Here is a 15,575-nt window from a genome sequence, read left to right as displayed (position 1 = left end):
ATTCTTACAGAGATTACAAGTATGGAACTGAAAACTATTAGAAGAAACTGAACTCCATTGTAAAAACACTGAGTTGTGTGAGGCATCTGTAGTGGAATATAAGCTTGACAAGGGCACTGACATGGAACAAAGTACCCAAGAGGTATATCTATGTAATAAAGTCAACTGCATTACAGGGTTTAAAATCAGTGGTTCAATTCTTAAGATTTGTAATGTAGTAAAAACAAAACAATATGGTCACTAGTTATTTCCTGATCTCAAATTATATTGTAAATAGTTAACTTGTGTGTTTTATATTAAAGAGTGATGTTAAATGAAACTTTAGATTTAAGCTAGATAGTATAGTTGATTGTGATGTTTGAATTTACATATATCGCAATGACAAGTTATTGAAAATTACATGCAAGTGCTGATTGTGTCTCATAAGACTAGTTTATTAGTATAGTATAGACATGTAAGTATACAATGGTTGTACCTGCAATCAGTACCAAAATAACAAGTGTACCATGCATGGGGATTGCACATTATGTAAAAATTAAAATGTGCTAGTTAGTAAAGATTTGCTATATGATAAAAAAAATAATTGTAGGGTGCCTCTTCCCAGTATAGTATGTCATAAGTAAAGCTGTAAATTAAATTAATCATGCCCATGTGCACTGCATTCATGGGAGATACAGTATACAGTTCTTAATATGCTGTATCCTAGGTATCTTTGCCAGCACCATATATGTTTCAACTTGGTGATCTCTGTTGGACTACATTTTTAGCAGATTCTGATTCTATTCTTGCAGATAAAAATACTTGTTTGGTCTTCATTCATGTAATTTATTCAGTAAAGTATGTTCTCTGAAAGGTAAGAAGTATGGATTTATCATACTTTCTGATTTCATTTTTAGTATTTTTTAACTATTTCATTTTGTACCTAGTCCTTGGTACCTGGCATTAGTCACATTTCCCATTTTTTATTATTATGTTTTTTTTTCTGTAAATTCAAACTCATCTTCTTTTTGTCATTTATTGAATTAAAGGATTGCCTTTTACTTTGAGGTTTAGACTATATAAGTATTTGTTTCTCAGTTATTTGTTCCATTTCTTCGTCTGTGATAATAAGGTAATAAAGTCATTAAGCACCGTCATATTGTACCAGTAAACATTTTAATGTTTGTGTATGCTTTGCACTAGTACTTGCCCCTGTTAAAATTCTTTACAGATTGTTAAGGGTTCTGGCACTTCTGCATAATTTGTCAGTAATGACTGAATGGTTTATTTATGTATTTATTGAGGCTAACAGCCAGAATCGAAGACTTAGTCCAATGGGCCCTTTTAGCCACCTCCCACGTGCACAAGTAAACCTGTGTAAGAATGAGGAACAGGTAATGGCATAATAATGAAAAACATGTATGCAACTGTATAGTGTGCCTTTTGTAATACTCAGCAAAAATACTTATAGAATTGTAATCACAGTACATGACAGCATATTATGGTAAACATATATAGAGCTGTGATCAAGTGATTAAATATGGACATCCAGACAAAGTTCTTCACATTCTTCAGTAGCATTTACATAAGATTCAGTCAGTTAAAAACATCATCAAGCAAAGGCCTATCCATATCCAAAGGCACAGTCAGGCAACAATGCCCAAACTGATAGTGGTCTTTTGGTAGATAGTTAATTCATCTCTTAGATTAAAAAATATATTTTTATGTAGTATTAATGTTTGTCAGGTGACTCCTCTGGCATCTTCACCTTTGAGCAGATGAATGGGGAGTGTAAGAAGCTGAGGAATTACAGCAAATGCATAACTTCTTTATTCTTAGGTCTAGACTTTTACCCATTTAAAAGTTTCACATTCATATCTGCAGCAGCACTGACGTTTAGAGGCAGGTAAATGGATTAACATTTAAGGTACTCATACTTTTAGTTGTGAACCACTTCTTTTCATCCTGTTGTACACAGCAGGTTCCTAGGTTTTACTAAGCCTGGTTGTACACGTCTGGTTCATAGGTTTTACTAAGCCTGGTTGTACACATCTGGTTCATAGGTTTTACTAAGCCTGGTTGTACATGGCAGGTTCATAGGTTTTACTAAGCCTGGTTGTATATGACAGGTTTATAGCTTTTACTAGCTTATGGTTGTACAGTGCAGGTTGGTGTAGAGGGATAAAGCCCTGACTATATTGCAGGTGACTAAGATTTGAACAGCAGCTTGAACACCTGCAGGAGCTTGCAAGGGAGGATGTTAGTGGGCAGTTTACCCTTCCTAACGGGAAGAAATTGACTCTGGCCCACTACATGGATGACACCTAGTGAGAGCTTGAAGTGTCTGTCTTGTGGAGCTGTCAGGCTTGTGCTACTATGTGCCTACACATTGTGAACCGAGGGACACCATAGTAGGGCAGCTGTAGTGGAGCTTGGAAGAACTGTTGAGGGGTGGGGTGCTCCACAACAGACCATCTAGGATAACTCACTCCCTACCACCTGACTGTTGTGAAAGGTTGAGCTCATGGGGGGGGGGCGGTGGAGGGTCTTGGCCAGGAACACATGGGCTGTAGGGCTCTCATTTTCCTCGTTATCCTCAACTCCTGTAACCATGGAACAAATGGGCTGATTGGGCACCTGTAGAGAAGCCGCTGAGCTCATTCTTTGGGGGAGAAGATCAAGAAACTCAACCACATCACCCAGTACTGTGGGACATTAACATTGTCCTCTATTAAGTAGACTTTTTGCACATATCCTTGGGGAACATTTGCAGTCACCTATCTTGTTATCCAGGCTGGTCGTAAAGGTTGCTAAGGAAGTTCTTTAGTTCTTTCCTTGATAGGTGAGGACAGTCTATTCCAGATACAGGCTATACTTTGAGCTAACTGTGTGTCACACCATGTGGTATTGTTGATGTATAGTATAGATTTAGGTCTCAAGAACAACTATGTGCTTTACAACTGGTTATGTTTAGCTGAAGAAGTTCAAAGAGTGCTGAGTCAACAGGCCTTTTAGTCTGTCAGAGTGTCTAAGGGTACTGGGACTTGAGATATTTGGTGAGGAAACACTGAGGTCTCTCAAGCTGGTTTTGGTGCTAGAGAGATGTATGCTGAAAGTGCATTATGTTTAGTGGTGGGTCTAATATGGAATGAATAAAGTGGGACTGTAAGTTCTTTGGAGATTGATGAGATACCATGAAGTCCTGATGACTGGGTCAGATGCCATTGGAATGTTATATGGTAAGCAGAAGTGATGCTGGATTTATGAAAGGAAACTGCTGCAATTTGTATTTCTTGATGTTGAGTTTAAGCTCATGAGTAATACACCAAGCAGTTGTTTGGTTCAGCCCTGGCTGCAGAATTTGGGTAGCAGAATGGGATTTAATAATCATACCTAGTTTACAGTCATTATCAAATTTGCTTAGCCATATAATTTTCTATTGGCTTTTATTTCAGAGAAATATGTACCAAAGAGGAGGTTCCAAGACAGAGCTCTGTGGGTCAGAACTAGTGACATATTTCTGTTTAGAGCAGATACCTTGACCTTAAAGTGATTTGGTCATGTTCTTAGGTGCATCGCAGCATCTAGTGAGATAAGTGCCACTATTCACCTCTATTGTTGTAAGTTATTATTTATTTGGCCTGTTTTTTTTTTAATAAAAAGCTTTTTAATTTTTTATTATGCCACAGCCTAAATAACTCTACTGTGGTCCATCATGACGTCACTGTAAGCAGAGCATGCTGTGCATCCATAGATTGTAATGGTGCACATCTGCACACACTTGGCAGTGTGCCCATTAAAAGTCTATGGACGTACTTCATGCTTTCACCACCATGATGTCACTGAGGTTGAAGTTCACTTTTAAGTTCAGCAGCATGATAGTAAGTAAAGCAATAACATAAAAGCTTTACCACCAGCAGAAGGAACTGCCAGACACCTTTTATAATGCTAATGCTGCAGAAATGTTGTTTGCACGTTATGCACTACATTGTGTAGTGCTAAAGTCAGAACATGTTGATGACCAAGTTACTTTAATAATATGAGTTCTCTCAAACAGCCATTTACCAATCAAGCAAACTATGTATGGGTTAATGCTGACTTGAGAGAGTCTGTCAGTGCTTCCAGTATGGGGGAATAATGTCAAAGGGCGTGGCCAGATCCAGATAAGCACTGTGGGATGTATGTCCCTTATCAGTGGCCTCAAGTAACCCTTTCAAAGAGCTCAGTTGAGTTGAACAGGTATAATTTGCCTTTTACAACAGACTGATGAGTATCTGGGCATATAGGGTCACCTGTATCTTTGTTTAGTAGCTCAGATATAATACATTCCAAAGCCTTGCTAATACTATTGAGACGAATAAGCCTGTATTTTCCAGTGTCAGTAAGTCATCATAAACATCAGAAAAATACAAGGCATCAGTATCATGTGGCTATTTACACCTTGCCAGTACTTCTTTTTTTCAAGGAGACATAGGCCAATCATGCGTGGAGTGAATTTGTAAAAAAAAAAAAAAAAAAAAAAAAAAAAATATCCAATTTGTGAATTTGAGTGTTATTTATATGATGAGCAATGTTGAAGTTAAGCCTAAGATTAATACACCTTTAAAAGGAAGATAGTATGTCACATTGCTTGATCCGAAGTGGAAGTTTATTCCAGAGAACGGATAGTCATTGTGTGACAAATCCCTCTCTCCACCATAATTTATTTGCTGAAGCAGGTTCAAATGTTTGGTCCACGTATTCACTGGACATTTTCATTTGTGGAGATATAAGAAGTCCTGGACTACTAATTCCCCAGTGGCTCAAAAGGCAAGGCACAAATTGCCCCTAAGGAGTCTGTAGGACAAAGAGTACAGAGACAGAACCCCCAGCCTCTCTTAATAGCTCCGGCCTTTCAGGCATGTGATCTTTTTTGTTAGGACCTTCTGTGGCATTGTATTCTATGATAGGCCTAATCAGTTCAGAATATAGAGAGGTAAGGACTTTGGATCTAGAGGAGATGCACTTTGCGATTAGATATGCCAGATAGAAAGATTTCCTAACCATTGTTTGCAACATCATTATCAAAAAAGAGGGAGTTGTTATTCATGTTCCAAGGTCTATTGCAACATCTTCATTCTAGAGTTGGGTGTTGTCTGCACTGTAAACTGCATTGAGGGATAGTATACAACATTTGACAATATTGCACTTTTTAACATTAATTTTTGCCCATTTTCTGTCCACAGTATTAACATGTGTAAGTTTAAGTTGTAGCTTCTGCATGTCTGAAAGGGATCTGAGGATGATACCCAGTTTACAATCATCTGCAAACCTGGTTAACCGGAAATACTCATTTTTTATTTGGAGTTCAGAGGAGTGTATAAAAGAATAATTAGAGGAAACCTGTAAATGGTTCATCTCCCAGGCCCCTGCTTGTAAATGTTTAATCTCCCAACCCCCTGCTTACACTTATACAGGGTACCAGAACTCATTAGAGATTTGGGAAGCATGGCTAGGCCTAAAAAGGCCCTTGTGGCCGTTAGCCTAGTAAACACCTATGAACCTAAGTAGAGGTCCTAGTACAGATCCATGAGGGGATCCACTGGTTTTATTCTTGCTCTCTGAGGACATAGCTGCCACCCTCACTGTGTGGGTTCTATCCCTCCAACAGTTTTCTATCCACATAACTGCATAGGGATTATTTTGAAGCACATTTACCTTGTTAATTATTTTAGCATGTGGTAGGGCTGGCAAAGTCAATATCTGCTGTATGTTTGGCTGTCCATGGCTTGTGTTATTTTATTAGAGAACTTTGCCAACTTCCCTAAACAGAATCTACCCTTAAAGTTAATCTGCTGGGGGTCAAGTCTTAATGGATTTTTAATATCATATTTTATCAGGTCAGTTATGACTGTTCTGTGGCCTGGCAGGATAATGGGTCCGTGTTTTCTGGGGTCTGTGTTGGGGCTTCCCTTGTGAATTGGCATCATAAGTGCTGTCCGCCATACCTTGGGACAAATCAATGCCTAAACCTGGGTTGAATATCTGTAAGAGTGGGTCGACCACAGCATATTTAGTGCTGTTTGGTTGGCAGACAGTATTTTATCAGGTTCCATGAGGATGTATTTTTGTTCGGGAAAGTACCTTTAGCAAATGTTCGTTTTTGATGATAAGGGTTTGAGATCACGTGTGATAGTTGGGTCTTGTGTAGTTGTATCAGAGTGAAATTTGCACTGAATTTGTTAGCTAATACATTTGTGATATCTACTGGATTCAAGTAGGTGGTGCCCTTTTGAATAAGTTTGCAGTGGTGTTGGGTATTATTTCTTAATTTCTTGAAACAAGTAAAGAAGGATGTGTAATTATCTTTAGTCTCTGATGCTAGTCTAAGTTCATGGGATGCCTTGCTTTCCTGATAGTATTCTTCAGTACCTTCAATACTTCTTTGATGTTCACCTTGATTTGTGAGTCTGTAGTTGTGTTGTGTATTCTAAAAGCTTTTTTTTCTTTTATTATATTATTTGCTTATGCACGTGGGCCATCAGGCTAGTTAGCTCTTGAACATCCTTTTTTGTTTGGTTCTGGTAGGAGCTGTCAGTTTTAATACATTTATCTAGCTGAGTGTGGAATTTATTGGCGTAACTGTTAGCCATGTCAGTATTTTGGAGGTTATAGTTATACCTGAATTTTGGAACTTCATCATAGAATTTCCAGTGAGTATGTTTGAAGTCCGTGAGCTCTGTGATATTTACATTTGATACTTTGGGGATTTTTGAAGGAGGTTACCAATTTGTTGAAAGCCTTAACTGGAGAAAGATAAGGCAGTGGAATAGTATTTATAAGGACTTGGTCAAGAATATTTTGTCCTCTAGTGAGTTCTTTGATTATTTAGTCCAGGTAGTTCTTGTTTATGAAATCAATTAATTTGTAGGCATAACCTAAAGTTGAGGTGTAAGCATCACAATTTATCAAAGGAAAGATAAAGTTTCCCAGGATGTTGGAGTTCCTGTGTATTTGAAATTCCTCTAGTATATTTGAGAATAAAAATGTTTTTCAGGTGGCATTGAGGAAGTTCTTGCAACAAACTATGATCTGATAGCTTATTGTGTGACTTGTATCTCAGTAAGTTTGGTGGGTCTCTAGGAATCTGCCGTGAGATAATGTGGTCCTTAACAAATATTGATACTTCAGTGCAGTACTCATCATGTCTAATGGTGTGCTAGGTGCAAAACCCCAGTATAGTGGGAGTACTTTATATACTTTTAAGCCAAGTTTTAGTAAAAATGTACACGTGAGTCTGCTCCAAATGCTAGAGGGCCTCATGGTCAGGCAGTTTGTCATTTAGATTCCTAGCATTTGAGGAATGATATCTTGATGTTGTCTGGCTGTTGATTTGTTTTGCTTTTTTAGGTTGAGACATCCATTAGCTGGGGTCTGCCTACAAAAAGCACTATGGGGAAGGTAATGCTTTAGCCAGTAAGCCAGTATGCAGAATCCTTGGAATGAGAGGTAAATATGTTGGATCCCCCTTGAATGACAATTTATTCAGCAAGTTGTTGAAACCAATCATCCTTTCTTTGCAGCTCAGTGACATTCTTAGAGAATGAAGGATTCTGTCAATACTAGAGTATTTCCTGCATTTGTAGCAGGACCGCCTTTGTGCAAGGGCACCTCAGCTACCATTCTCCATACTTAAGGGACATAACCAGTGGAGAGACTCCGTTTGAAGAGTTGATGAAAGGATTTTGTTACTTGAGATGTTAGGCTTAGTTATGGATATTGTTAGGATCCATGGAAGTAATACTTTTAATTTTGGAACATGGATTTGGTACATACAAATTGATCTCATGAGGGGGGATTAAGATGGAAAGGAGAGGACAGAGAAGAGGGTGGGTGGAGTGAAGTTGGAAGAGAATTTGTCTGCAAGAATCTTAGTAATATTTTTGGGTTAGATGTGGAGGTACAATTGGAGATAAGTTCACTACAGAATTGTAGGTTACTTCTATGCTTCCAAACAGCTGATGAAAGCTTTGTGGTTGTTTTTGAATTAGTTGCAGGTTGTGAGTGTTCTCATTTCTCCCAGGTCCTTGCATAAATTTCTGCAAGGTGCAGCCACCTCAAGAGTGTGCTTTACTAAGAGATTCTGGCTTCTTCTTTACAAGATGGGTGCGAAATCCCCCAAACATTTTTGTTTTCATGTTGACTCTTATTCTCACATTTGGTTACAAACCAGCAAGCACTAATGAAGTGGTTATATTTTGACTTCTTTTTCTAACAGATCTTGGGTTGAAAGGTTGTGTGTTTTCTCCTCTCACTTTAATAGCTGTATTCTTGTTAGCCTTTAAACTGAAAATCACTTGAGTGACATTTTGTATCTTTTTTAACAGATCACGATGCTGCCATCAACAGATATGCCCGGCTTTCAAAAAGAAGAGAAAATGAAAAGGTTGCTTTCCTATATCTTTTAGTAACTATTACAACTTAAGCCATTTGTGATAATAGTTGTAATAATAATGGAACAGCAGCAGCAACTTAAGAGTACTGGTTTCCAGTGTCTGGGAGTTGGTCCTAGACACTGACCATTTTGTGACTGGTGAGGAGGAATTAGAAATATGAACCTTGCTGGCAGAAAACGACTTGCTAACTGGTAGTGACTGGGTTTATTGCCTGTTGCTGTATCACAACCAACTTGATGAGTCACTTGGTTACACTTTTCCAGTTTTTCTGCGCAGTGTTCTCATATGATTGGTTCATCTTTGCTTAAACTTACCCTACTATCTCCTGTGTCGAGTTGTTCTGGCCATCCATTAACCTTTCACTGAAGTACTATTCTTGCATGATCCAGTCCATGCACTTCAACTTTAGGACTGGCCATAGCAGACAGCAGTAATTTCAGCATCCACACAGCTGTCCCAAGCTCATACGTCTGTCATAATCTTGTAATGTACCACACATGCGTGTGTTTTTAGATCTCATTTGTAGTGGGTCAGACATAATTGCAATGTTCTAATAAGCTTGAGATTGTTAGCTGTTTCAAACTTTTGGGCAGGTAAGTACTGCCTTTTTTCTTTTGTATTCGGTGCAAGGCTAGGCTAGCCTAGGGTTAGAGCTGTGCATTTATGCACTTCAGTAGATTATTTGGACAGTTTGTTTTTCTCTCCCACTATTGCTTGAGTGAGTTGTGAGGCTTAGGCCTATTAGTCTGACTAATGTGTTATTAACCTACTTAGCCTTTTAGTCGTTTACAGTGGTAGTTTGAGCTGTTAAAGTGAAACATTTCGATTCAGAATGTGACATATGTTGCATCACTTCAAGGATACTGCATGTGTGCCAAAATAAGTTAATTTTGAAAAGGCTTATTCCTCAGGCAGCACAAGTCAGAGACCCAGCCATGAACCAAAACAGGCTTTGACCTCAGGGTTCTTGTATTTGGAAGTCACTGTCCTGCCACTTCCTGCTACCAAGAGAAAAATGAGTAGCTTCTTGGAAAGGCTAGCTTACTAGATATCTGGAGAAGGAGGCCTTTCTCCACCAGGTCTATATGTTCAACTAGGTCTATGCATAGCTCCACCCAAGGGTGCTTTTCATTCCGTTATCTCTGTCTTTTCCTCCTTATCCAAGTGAGGTAGTGGGATGAAAGCCACAGCCAGTCCCAATTTCCAGAGCAAAGTCCTCCCTGTACATTCGAACGAGTCCACTACATGTGTAGTGAAGAAGAGAAAATGCAAAATGAGTCATTTAGATGCCCTGACAAGGGTGTCCCACCAGTGAGTTGATCTTGCTGAAGGGAAGCCTTCCCCAATCCCGTTATGATGACCCAGAGTTCAGAAAGATATTTGGGCTCCTGCATTAGAAGGATAACAGTTGATACAGCCTCCCCTGAGGAAGAGATTTTACAGGAGGCTTTCCGTTTTTCCCTGCTTACTTATTGGCTGGTACCTCCTGCTGACAGAATGGTTGCACTTGCAGTAGATAGGGCATGGCAAGAACCAGATGTAGTGGCGCTTATCCCTATGGGACTGGATAAGATTCTGTGACCTCCCCATCCCCACCCTGAACAGATAGGTTTAAGCAAAGCTGCCTTAACTGACTCTGTAAAGGTGACGGCAGCCTTTAAGATAGAGCATTTGGAGAAAAATGCTGTGATCTATGCCACAAATAAGGATTCATGGGCTACAAACTGTTTCAAGAAGTGCATTTATGCCTCGGGTACATTCTCAGTCTGATTACCTAACTCACAACAGACATTTTCATCTTGGTCTACCAGAATGTGCACTAGACGTGTAGAAAACAGTTGCTGCACAATGATCTCAAAAGAAAACTGGAATCACAAATGGCAGTCATGGCTTGTGTATCCATACTGTCATACCCTTTCATGCCTGGCTTTAGAAGTGGTTTGTCAGCCAAATTTTAAGCATCCTTGATTAATGATCTGTCTCACTATTCCTTCTTGTTTCGAGTCCCAATAAAAAGACAAGTTACAGACAAAACAGAAAGCCAAGATTCTGTTAGCTGTGGGTATTAAGTTCTCTATTCCTCAGTGGAACTTTTCTAGAAACCAGAAGAGTGAGCAGAAGTTATGGTTCAAAAATATGACCAACAACAACCATAAGAGCAACATTCAGGCAGATGTTCCCATAGGTGCAGGAGTTTCCCAAATGAACACCATCCCAGAGGTGGGGGGTGTGTGGTGGGCTGCAAAACCATGAATTCCATAACCTTCCCTCTGGGAACCAGCTGCAGGATTCCTTGTCAGACTGTCCCAACAATTAAGCACTTCAGGCCTCTCCTAGTTTTAAACAGCTTAAGGCAGTATATATCATAAAACAAATTATGGTTGTTCACAATGCAGTCAGTCCTCCCATGTCTGCACTGACTATGTTTGTTCTTTGGACCTCCAGTATGCCTTTATGCACATTAAAACAGTCAAGGCATTCAGGAAGATCTTGCTGTTCCTGATAGGGGCAAGTCATTATCATTTCAGAGTCCTCCCGTTTGGTCTTACTACAGCCTCCAGGATGTTTACCAAATGAGTGACAGCAGTTGTAGATCGCTCGAGATTGCAGAGGATCAGAGTTTTACTGTACTTGGATGGCTGGCTCCTAGCTCCCTCTACCAGGGAAATGCTGATTTGACTGCAGGACTTCTTGCTGTTCTTATCCTTGGGGATATTAATAAACACTGAAAGCTTCCAGTTGAAGCTGTCTCAGGCCCAAGTATTTCTTGTTTGTAAGCTGAATACAGTGACCAGTCTAGCCTATCTTTCTTTTGGAGATGGTCTCCTTTATCCTCTTAGTTGTACAGTTTCCTCCCTCTCGTCCTATACTTACAGAAGCCTTATGTATGAATGTACTAAGACCAGTGGTAGCTCCTATTTTAGTTCTGTCTATCAGCTGCCCCATCCATATTTTACAAATGACCAGAAAAGTTCAGATGTTCTTTGTGTTTCTCTCTTGCAGTCATCACATTTGGGTTATCCTGCCAGGGGTAGCCCTCAGTATGCCCAAATACCAGAGGCTTAGTATTTCTGCATCAGTTGCTGATGCTCCAGGACTGATATCAGGTCATCAGTGGTATAAAATCAGGCAGCAGACGCCATTACATCAGTCTTTCTTGCTGAGGAGCTCGAAGCAGAAGCAGTTAGCACGAGTGCCGGTCGGCCATTACCTGAGGTTTTGTTTCCGAATTGAAGTTGAAGTCTTCTAAAGCTAAGTACCCCATTGGGGATCCTTTTTTCTTTTATTTATTTTACATTTGTTGGCTGGGCTAGTCTAGCTGGATACATGTCCATTTTCAGTAGAGGCCCAGGGAGATAAGCTCCAAGCATTAGTAAATTACAAAAAAAATTACAGTAATTAAAAATGACTTAATTCAAATACAAAGAGATTAAAAATGTTTTGAGAGAATAAAAATTGTTCTTGCTCTAACTGATGTCAGAAAAAGTTAACAATTGTCTTGCCTGTGGAAAGCAAATACCACACCGAAACTTCCATTCTTACTGCGTCACCTGTTTAGGCCCAGACCACGACGTCCCCTGCTGTCACTTTTGTGCTTTGTTCAACCCCAGAACTATAAGTTGTCGGGCCCTTATTGTAGCTAGATATTTTCGCTCTCAGTCCTCGAATTCCGATATGGCTTCGGTAGGCCATCCAACTACCGATCTTCCAAAAAAACATAAGGATAGACAGAGACAGGCCACACAGGTCCAAAACTGCCAACGATGCTTCCGTTAAGCTAGTCGTCAGTTCTCTGATCTTCAGTGAGGAGCCTTCGCAGCCCCTGATGCTTGCTTCTGTAGATTCGCAGGCTGCTACCGGGCGAGACCCTTTCAGAGTCTGGTATGCTGCGAGACTCTTCTTTGACTAAGGATCCTGCGGATGTCTCTACCTTGGATGGGTCCGGAGACGCTAAGCAGGCTTCTGAGGAAGTACTTCGCAGTACTGATACTCGACATAGACCGACGACTTCTTTTGCGTCTTCAGTTCTTTCTAAAACTAAGTTTCAAAGGCCCAGGGTACGAACCACACCCAAAAAACCAACAACCCAAGCTCAGGCACCTGCTTCCTTGCCTCAGTCTCAAATGCTTAAAATGGCAGAAGACCTTATCATACTTATTAGGGGAAGCCAGGCTATCCCTTCCAGAAGAAAAAGAGACGTCCTCAGTAGTTTTATCTGAACAGGAGTCTGATGACTCTGATGCATCTGAATATGAAGATATGCAACCCCTCTCTGCTTATGAGGATTCTGATGCAGAGGAATCCATTCCTTCTGCCTCTCCACCCGAAGATTTTTCATTTGGGGAAACCCTACATACTTTAAGGGAGCATTTCATATGGGAATGTCAGGACTATCCTCATTCAAAGAGAGACTCAGGGAATTCTTGGATCTACCACAGCACAGACCTCTGGCCATTCCTCCTGTCCTGGATGTTGTGGATGATGTTTTTATGGAATCCAGTCTGACTCCTGACACCCTTCCTCCTGCTCCCAGGAAACCTGACAGGTATTACAGAGTCCCTGATTCTCACAAATTTCTTTACAAAAATCCTACTGCTGACCCCAAGGTCATTTCTCAAGGACCTAAAGGCATCAAAGCAACTTCAGCTAATAATCCCACCCCCTCAGATAGGGGTTCCCGAGCATTAGACAGATGGGGTAAAAAAGTATACACCTCTGCTACTCTTGCTATTAGAGCATTAAATTGTCAGTTCCACATGCTTGAAATATCAGCAATATACCATGGAACTCCTCAAACAAAAAATACCTTCTTTTCCTGCTTGTGCAGAAAATAAAAGAATTACAAGAGTTAATGCATTCTGCAATTCAAGTAACTAAGCACACCTTACAATGTGGTTTTGACACCCTAGAAGCATCTTGCAGGGCAGGTGTCACTGGTTCTGTCCTTAGAAGGCATGCTTGGCTTAAGGAACAGACCTTGCCAGACCATATTAAATCCAAATTATTTGATGCACCCTTGAACAAAGACAACTTATTTGGCACCAAGGCAGAAGAGGTCTTAAAAAAGATGGAAGAAAAAGCTAAATCTATGCAGACAGTTAAAGACTTCTTACAGGTCCAGCCACCGAGGTACAGTAAGCATTGCCCCTCCAAGCACTGCTCCTTTCCTACCCCCCTCCAGGCCAGCTCAGCCCAGACCCAGGGGAATCAGACCCCCCCCCAGACAACAGCCCCAGGGAATGCAGAGATCTAAGCAGTGGAGTTCCTCCTCTTCAAAAACAGGGAGTGCAAAGCCCCACCCCCTTATGGTAAGAACTCACAATGACTTTACACTTCCACCCCACCCTCTGCCCACCTGCTTGTGCCCCTAGGAGGAAAACTCTCCTTCCACGCAAGCACATGGGCCACCATTACCAATGACCACAGGGTCCTCAACATAGTGTCCCAGGGATGCAAATTTTATTTCCACACTTCACCAACCCCAAAAGGGTTCCTCAGATCTTCCTCCAAACCAGTGGGCAGAGGCCAAAAAGCAAGTCATTTCCCTGCTCTCCAGAAGGGCTATGCAGCATGTTCCTGCAGAACAGATAGGCCAAGATTTCTACTCCAGACTCTTCCTAGTACCCAGAAAAGAGGGCACATGGTGCCCCATCCTCAATCTGTCCATTCTAAACATCTTTCTGGTGATACCAAAATTCAAAATGCTCACCCTCCAGCAGCTTTTACCAATGCTTTCCATGGATGCTTGGTTAGCCACCCTAGACCTAAAAGACGCCTACCTACACATCCCAATACCTACGTTTCAGGGCAAGATCTATGCACTTTCAGTTTTCTGCACTTCCCTTTGGCTTATCCACTGCTCCCAGAGTTTTCACAAAATGTCTGGCTACCGTCTTTGCTTTTTGCAGACAAAGAAATATTCAAATTTACCCATACTTAGATGACTGCCTGATTCAGGCAGACAGTCAGGAAAAACTGCTACAGCACCTAACCTTTGTAAAGTACCTACTGACCTCCCTGGGGTATACTATCAATGAAAAGAAATCAAAACTAGTCCCCACACAAAAAATTGTATTCCTGGGAGCAAGCCTGGACACAGCATCCCAGATGGCATTCCTTACTCCAGAAAAACAAGCCTACCTGACAGGCTTCTTCTCTAAACTAGCCACCAGAACCCAGTTATCCACAAGGAAAATCCTGCAAGCTCTAGGGTTCATGGCCTCCTGCATTCTACTCATTCCATATGCCAGACTGCATATGAGGAAACTACAGTGGTACCTAAAAAGCCTTTGGTGTCAACACTGTCAAGACATGGAAACTCTCATACCAATAATACCTTGTCTAAGGAAAGATTTTATTTTCTGGGCAGCAGCATGCAACCACAAGAAGGGACTCCCCTTCCCACAACCCCATGCCGCCCAGACCCTCACCACAGATGCATCAGACTATGCCTGGGGTGCACACCTGGATGGCAGGTGCATTCAGGGCCATTGGAGTCCAAATCAAATACATCTGCACATCAACTAAAAAGAGATGCTAGCTGTTCAGCATGCTCTGACAGCTTTCAGACCCTGCACTTCCCAGGGCTTCTACTGATCAAAACAGACAACACCACAGTGATGTGGTATATCAACAAGCAGGGAGGGACTCACTCTTATCCTCTCTGCAGGCTCGCCATGACCCTTTGGCACACGGCCTCAGCCATGCAAATACACCTGCTAGCACAATTTCTGCCAGGCTCTCTAAACTCTCTGGAAGACAACTTAAGCAGAAACCTGCTAGACCCACAGGAGTGGCAGCTAGGCCACAGAACCTTCATCCTTGTAACCCAGAAATGGGGTACCCCGAAGGTGGACCTCTTTGCCTCCCCCTCCAATCATCAGCTCAGCAAATTCTGCACCAGAGAACCTCACAGCAAGGTCTGGAAAGTGGATGCTGTATCCTTCCAGTGGGTAAAACTCTCGGTCTATGCATTTCCCCCTCTACCACTCATTTCAAGGGTACTTCTCAAAATAAGGGAGGAAAAGCCGAGGGCAATCCTGATTGCCCCAGACTGGCCACACTAGCACTGGTACCCACTGCTGCACAGCCTGTCACCCCTGCCACCTACCTCAGATCCCAACACTCCTGACCCAGAGGAATGGAAAATTCATGCATCCC

At 41.3% G+C, this 15,575-nt stretch overlaps 1 protein-coding gene across 2 annotated transcripts in view; it reads left to right on the top strand.

The window, feature by feature from the left end:
* Nucleotides 1-15,575, top strand: part of APPL1 (adaptor protein, phosphotyrosine interacting with PH domain and leucine zipper 1) — a 1,282,591-nt gene that overhangs the window by 647,762 nt on the left and 619,254 nt on the right. For both annotated transcript variants that reach the window (XM_044078766.1, XM_044078765.1), the window contains exon 7: nucleotides 8,346-8,404. In XM_044078766.1, coding sequence (XP_043934701.1) covers nucleotides 8,346-8,404 — 59 coding nt within the window. The remainder of the gene's footprint in view (nucleotides 1-8,345; nucleotides 8,405-15,575) is intronic.

Source organism: Protopterus annectens, chromosome 7.part1, assembly GCF_019279795.1.
Source record: "Protopterus annectens isolate FY-2018-M chromosome 7.part1, PAN1.0, whole genome shotgun sequence".
NCBI classification, from domain to species: domain Eukaryota; kingdom Metazoa; phylum Chordata; order Ceratodontiformes; family Protopteridae; genus Protopterus; species Protopterus annectens.
Note: the sequence above shows the minus strand (reverse complement) of the source record. Positions and strands in the feature narration are given on the sequence as shown.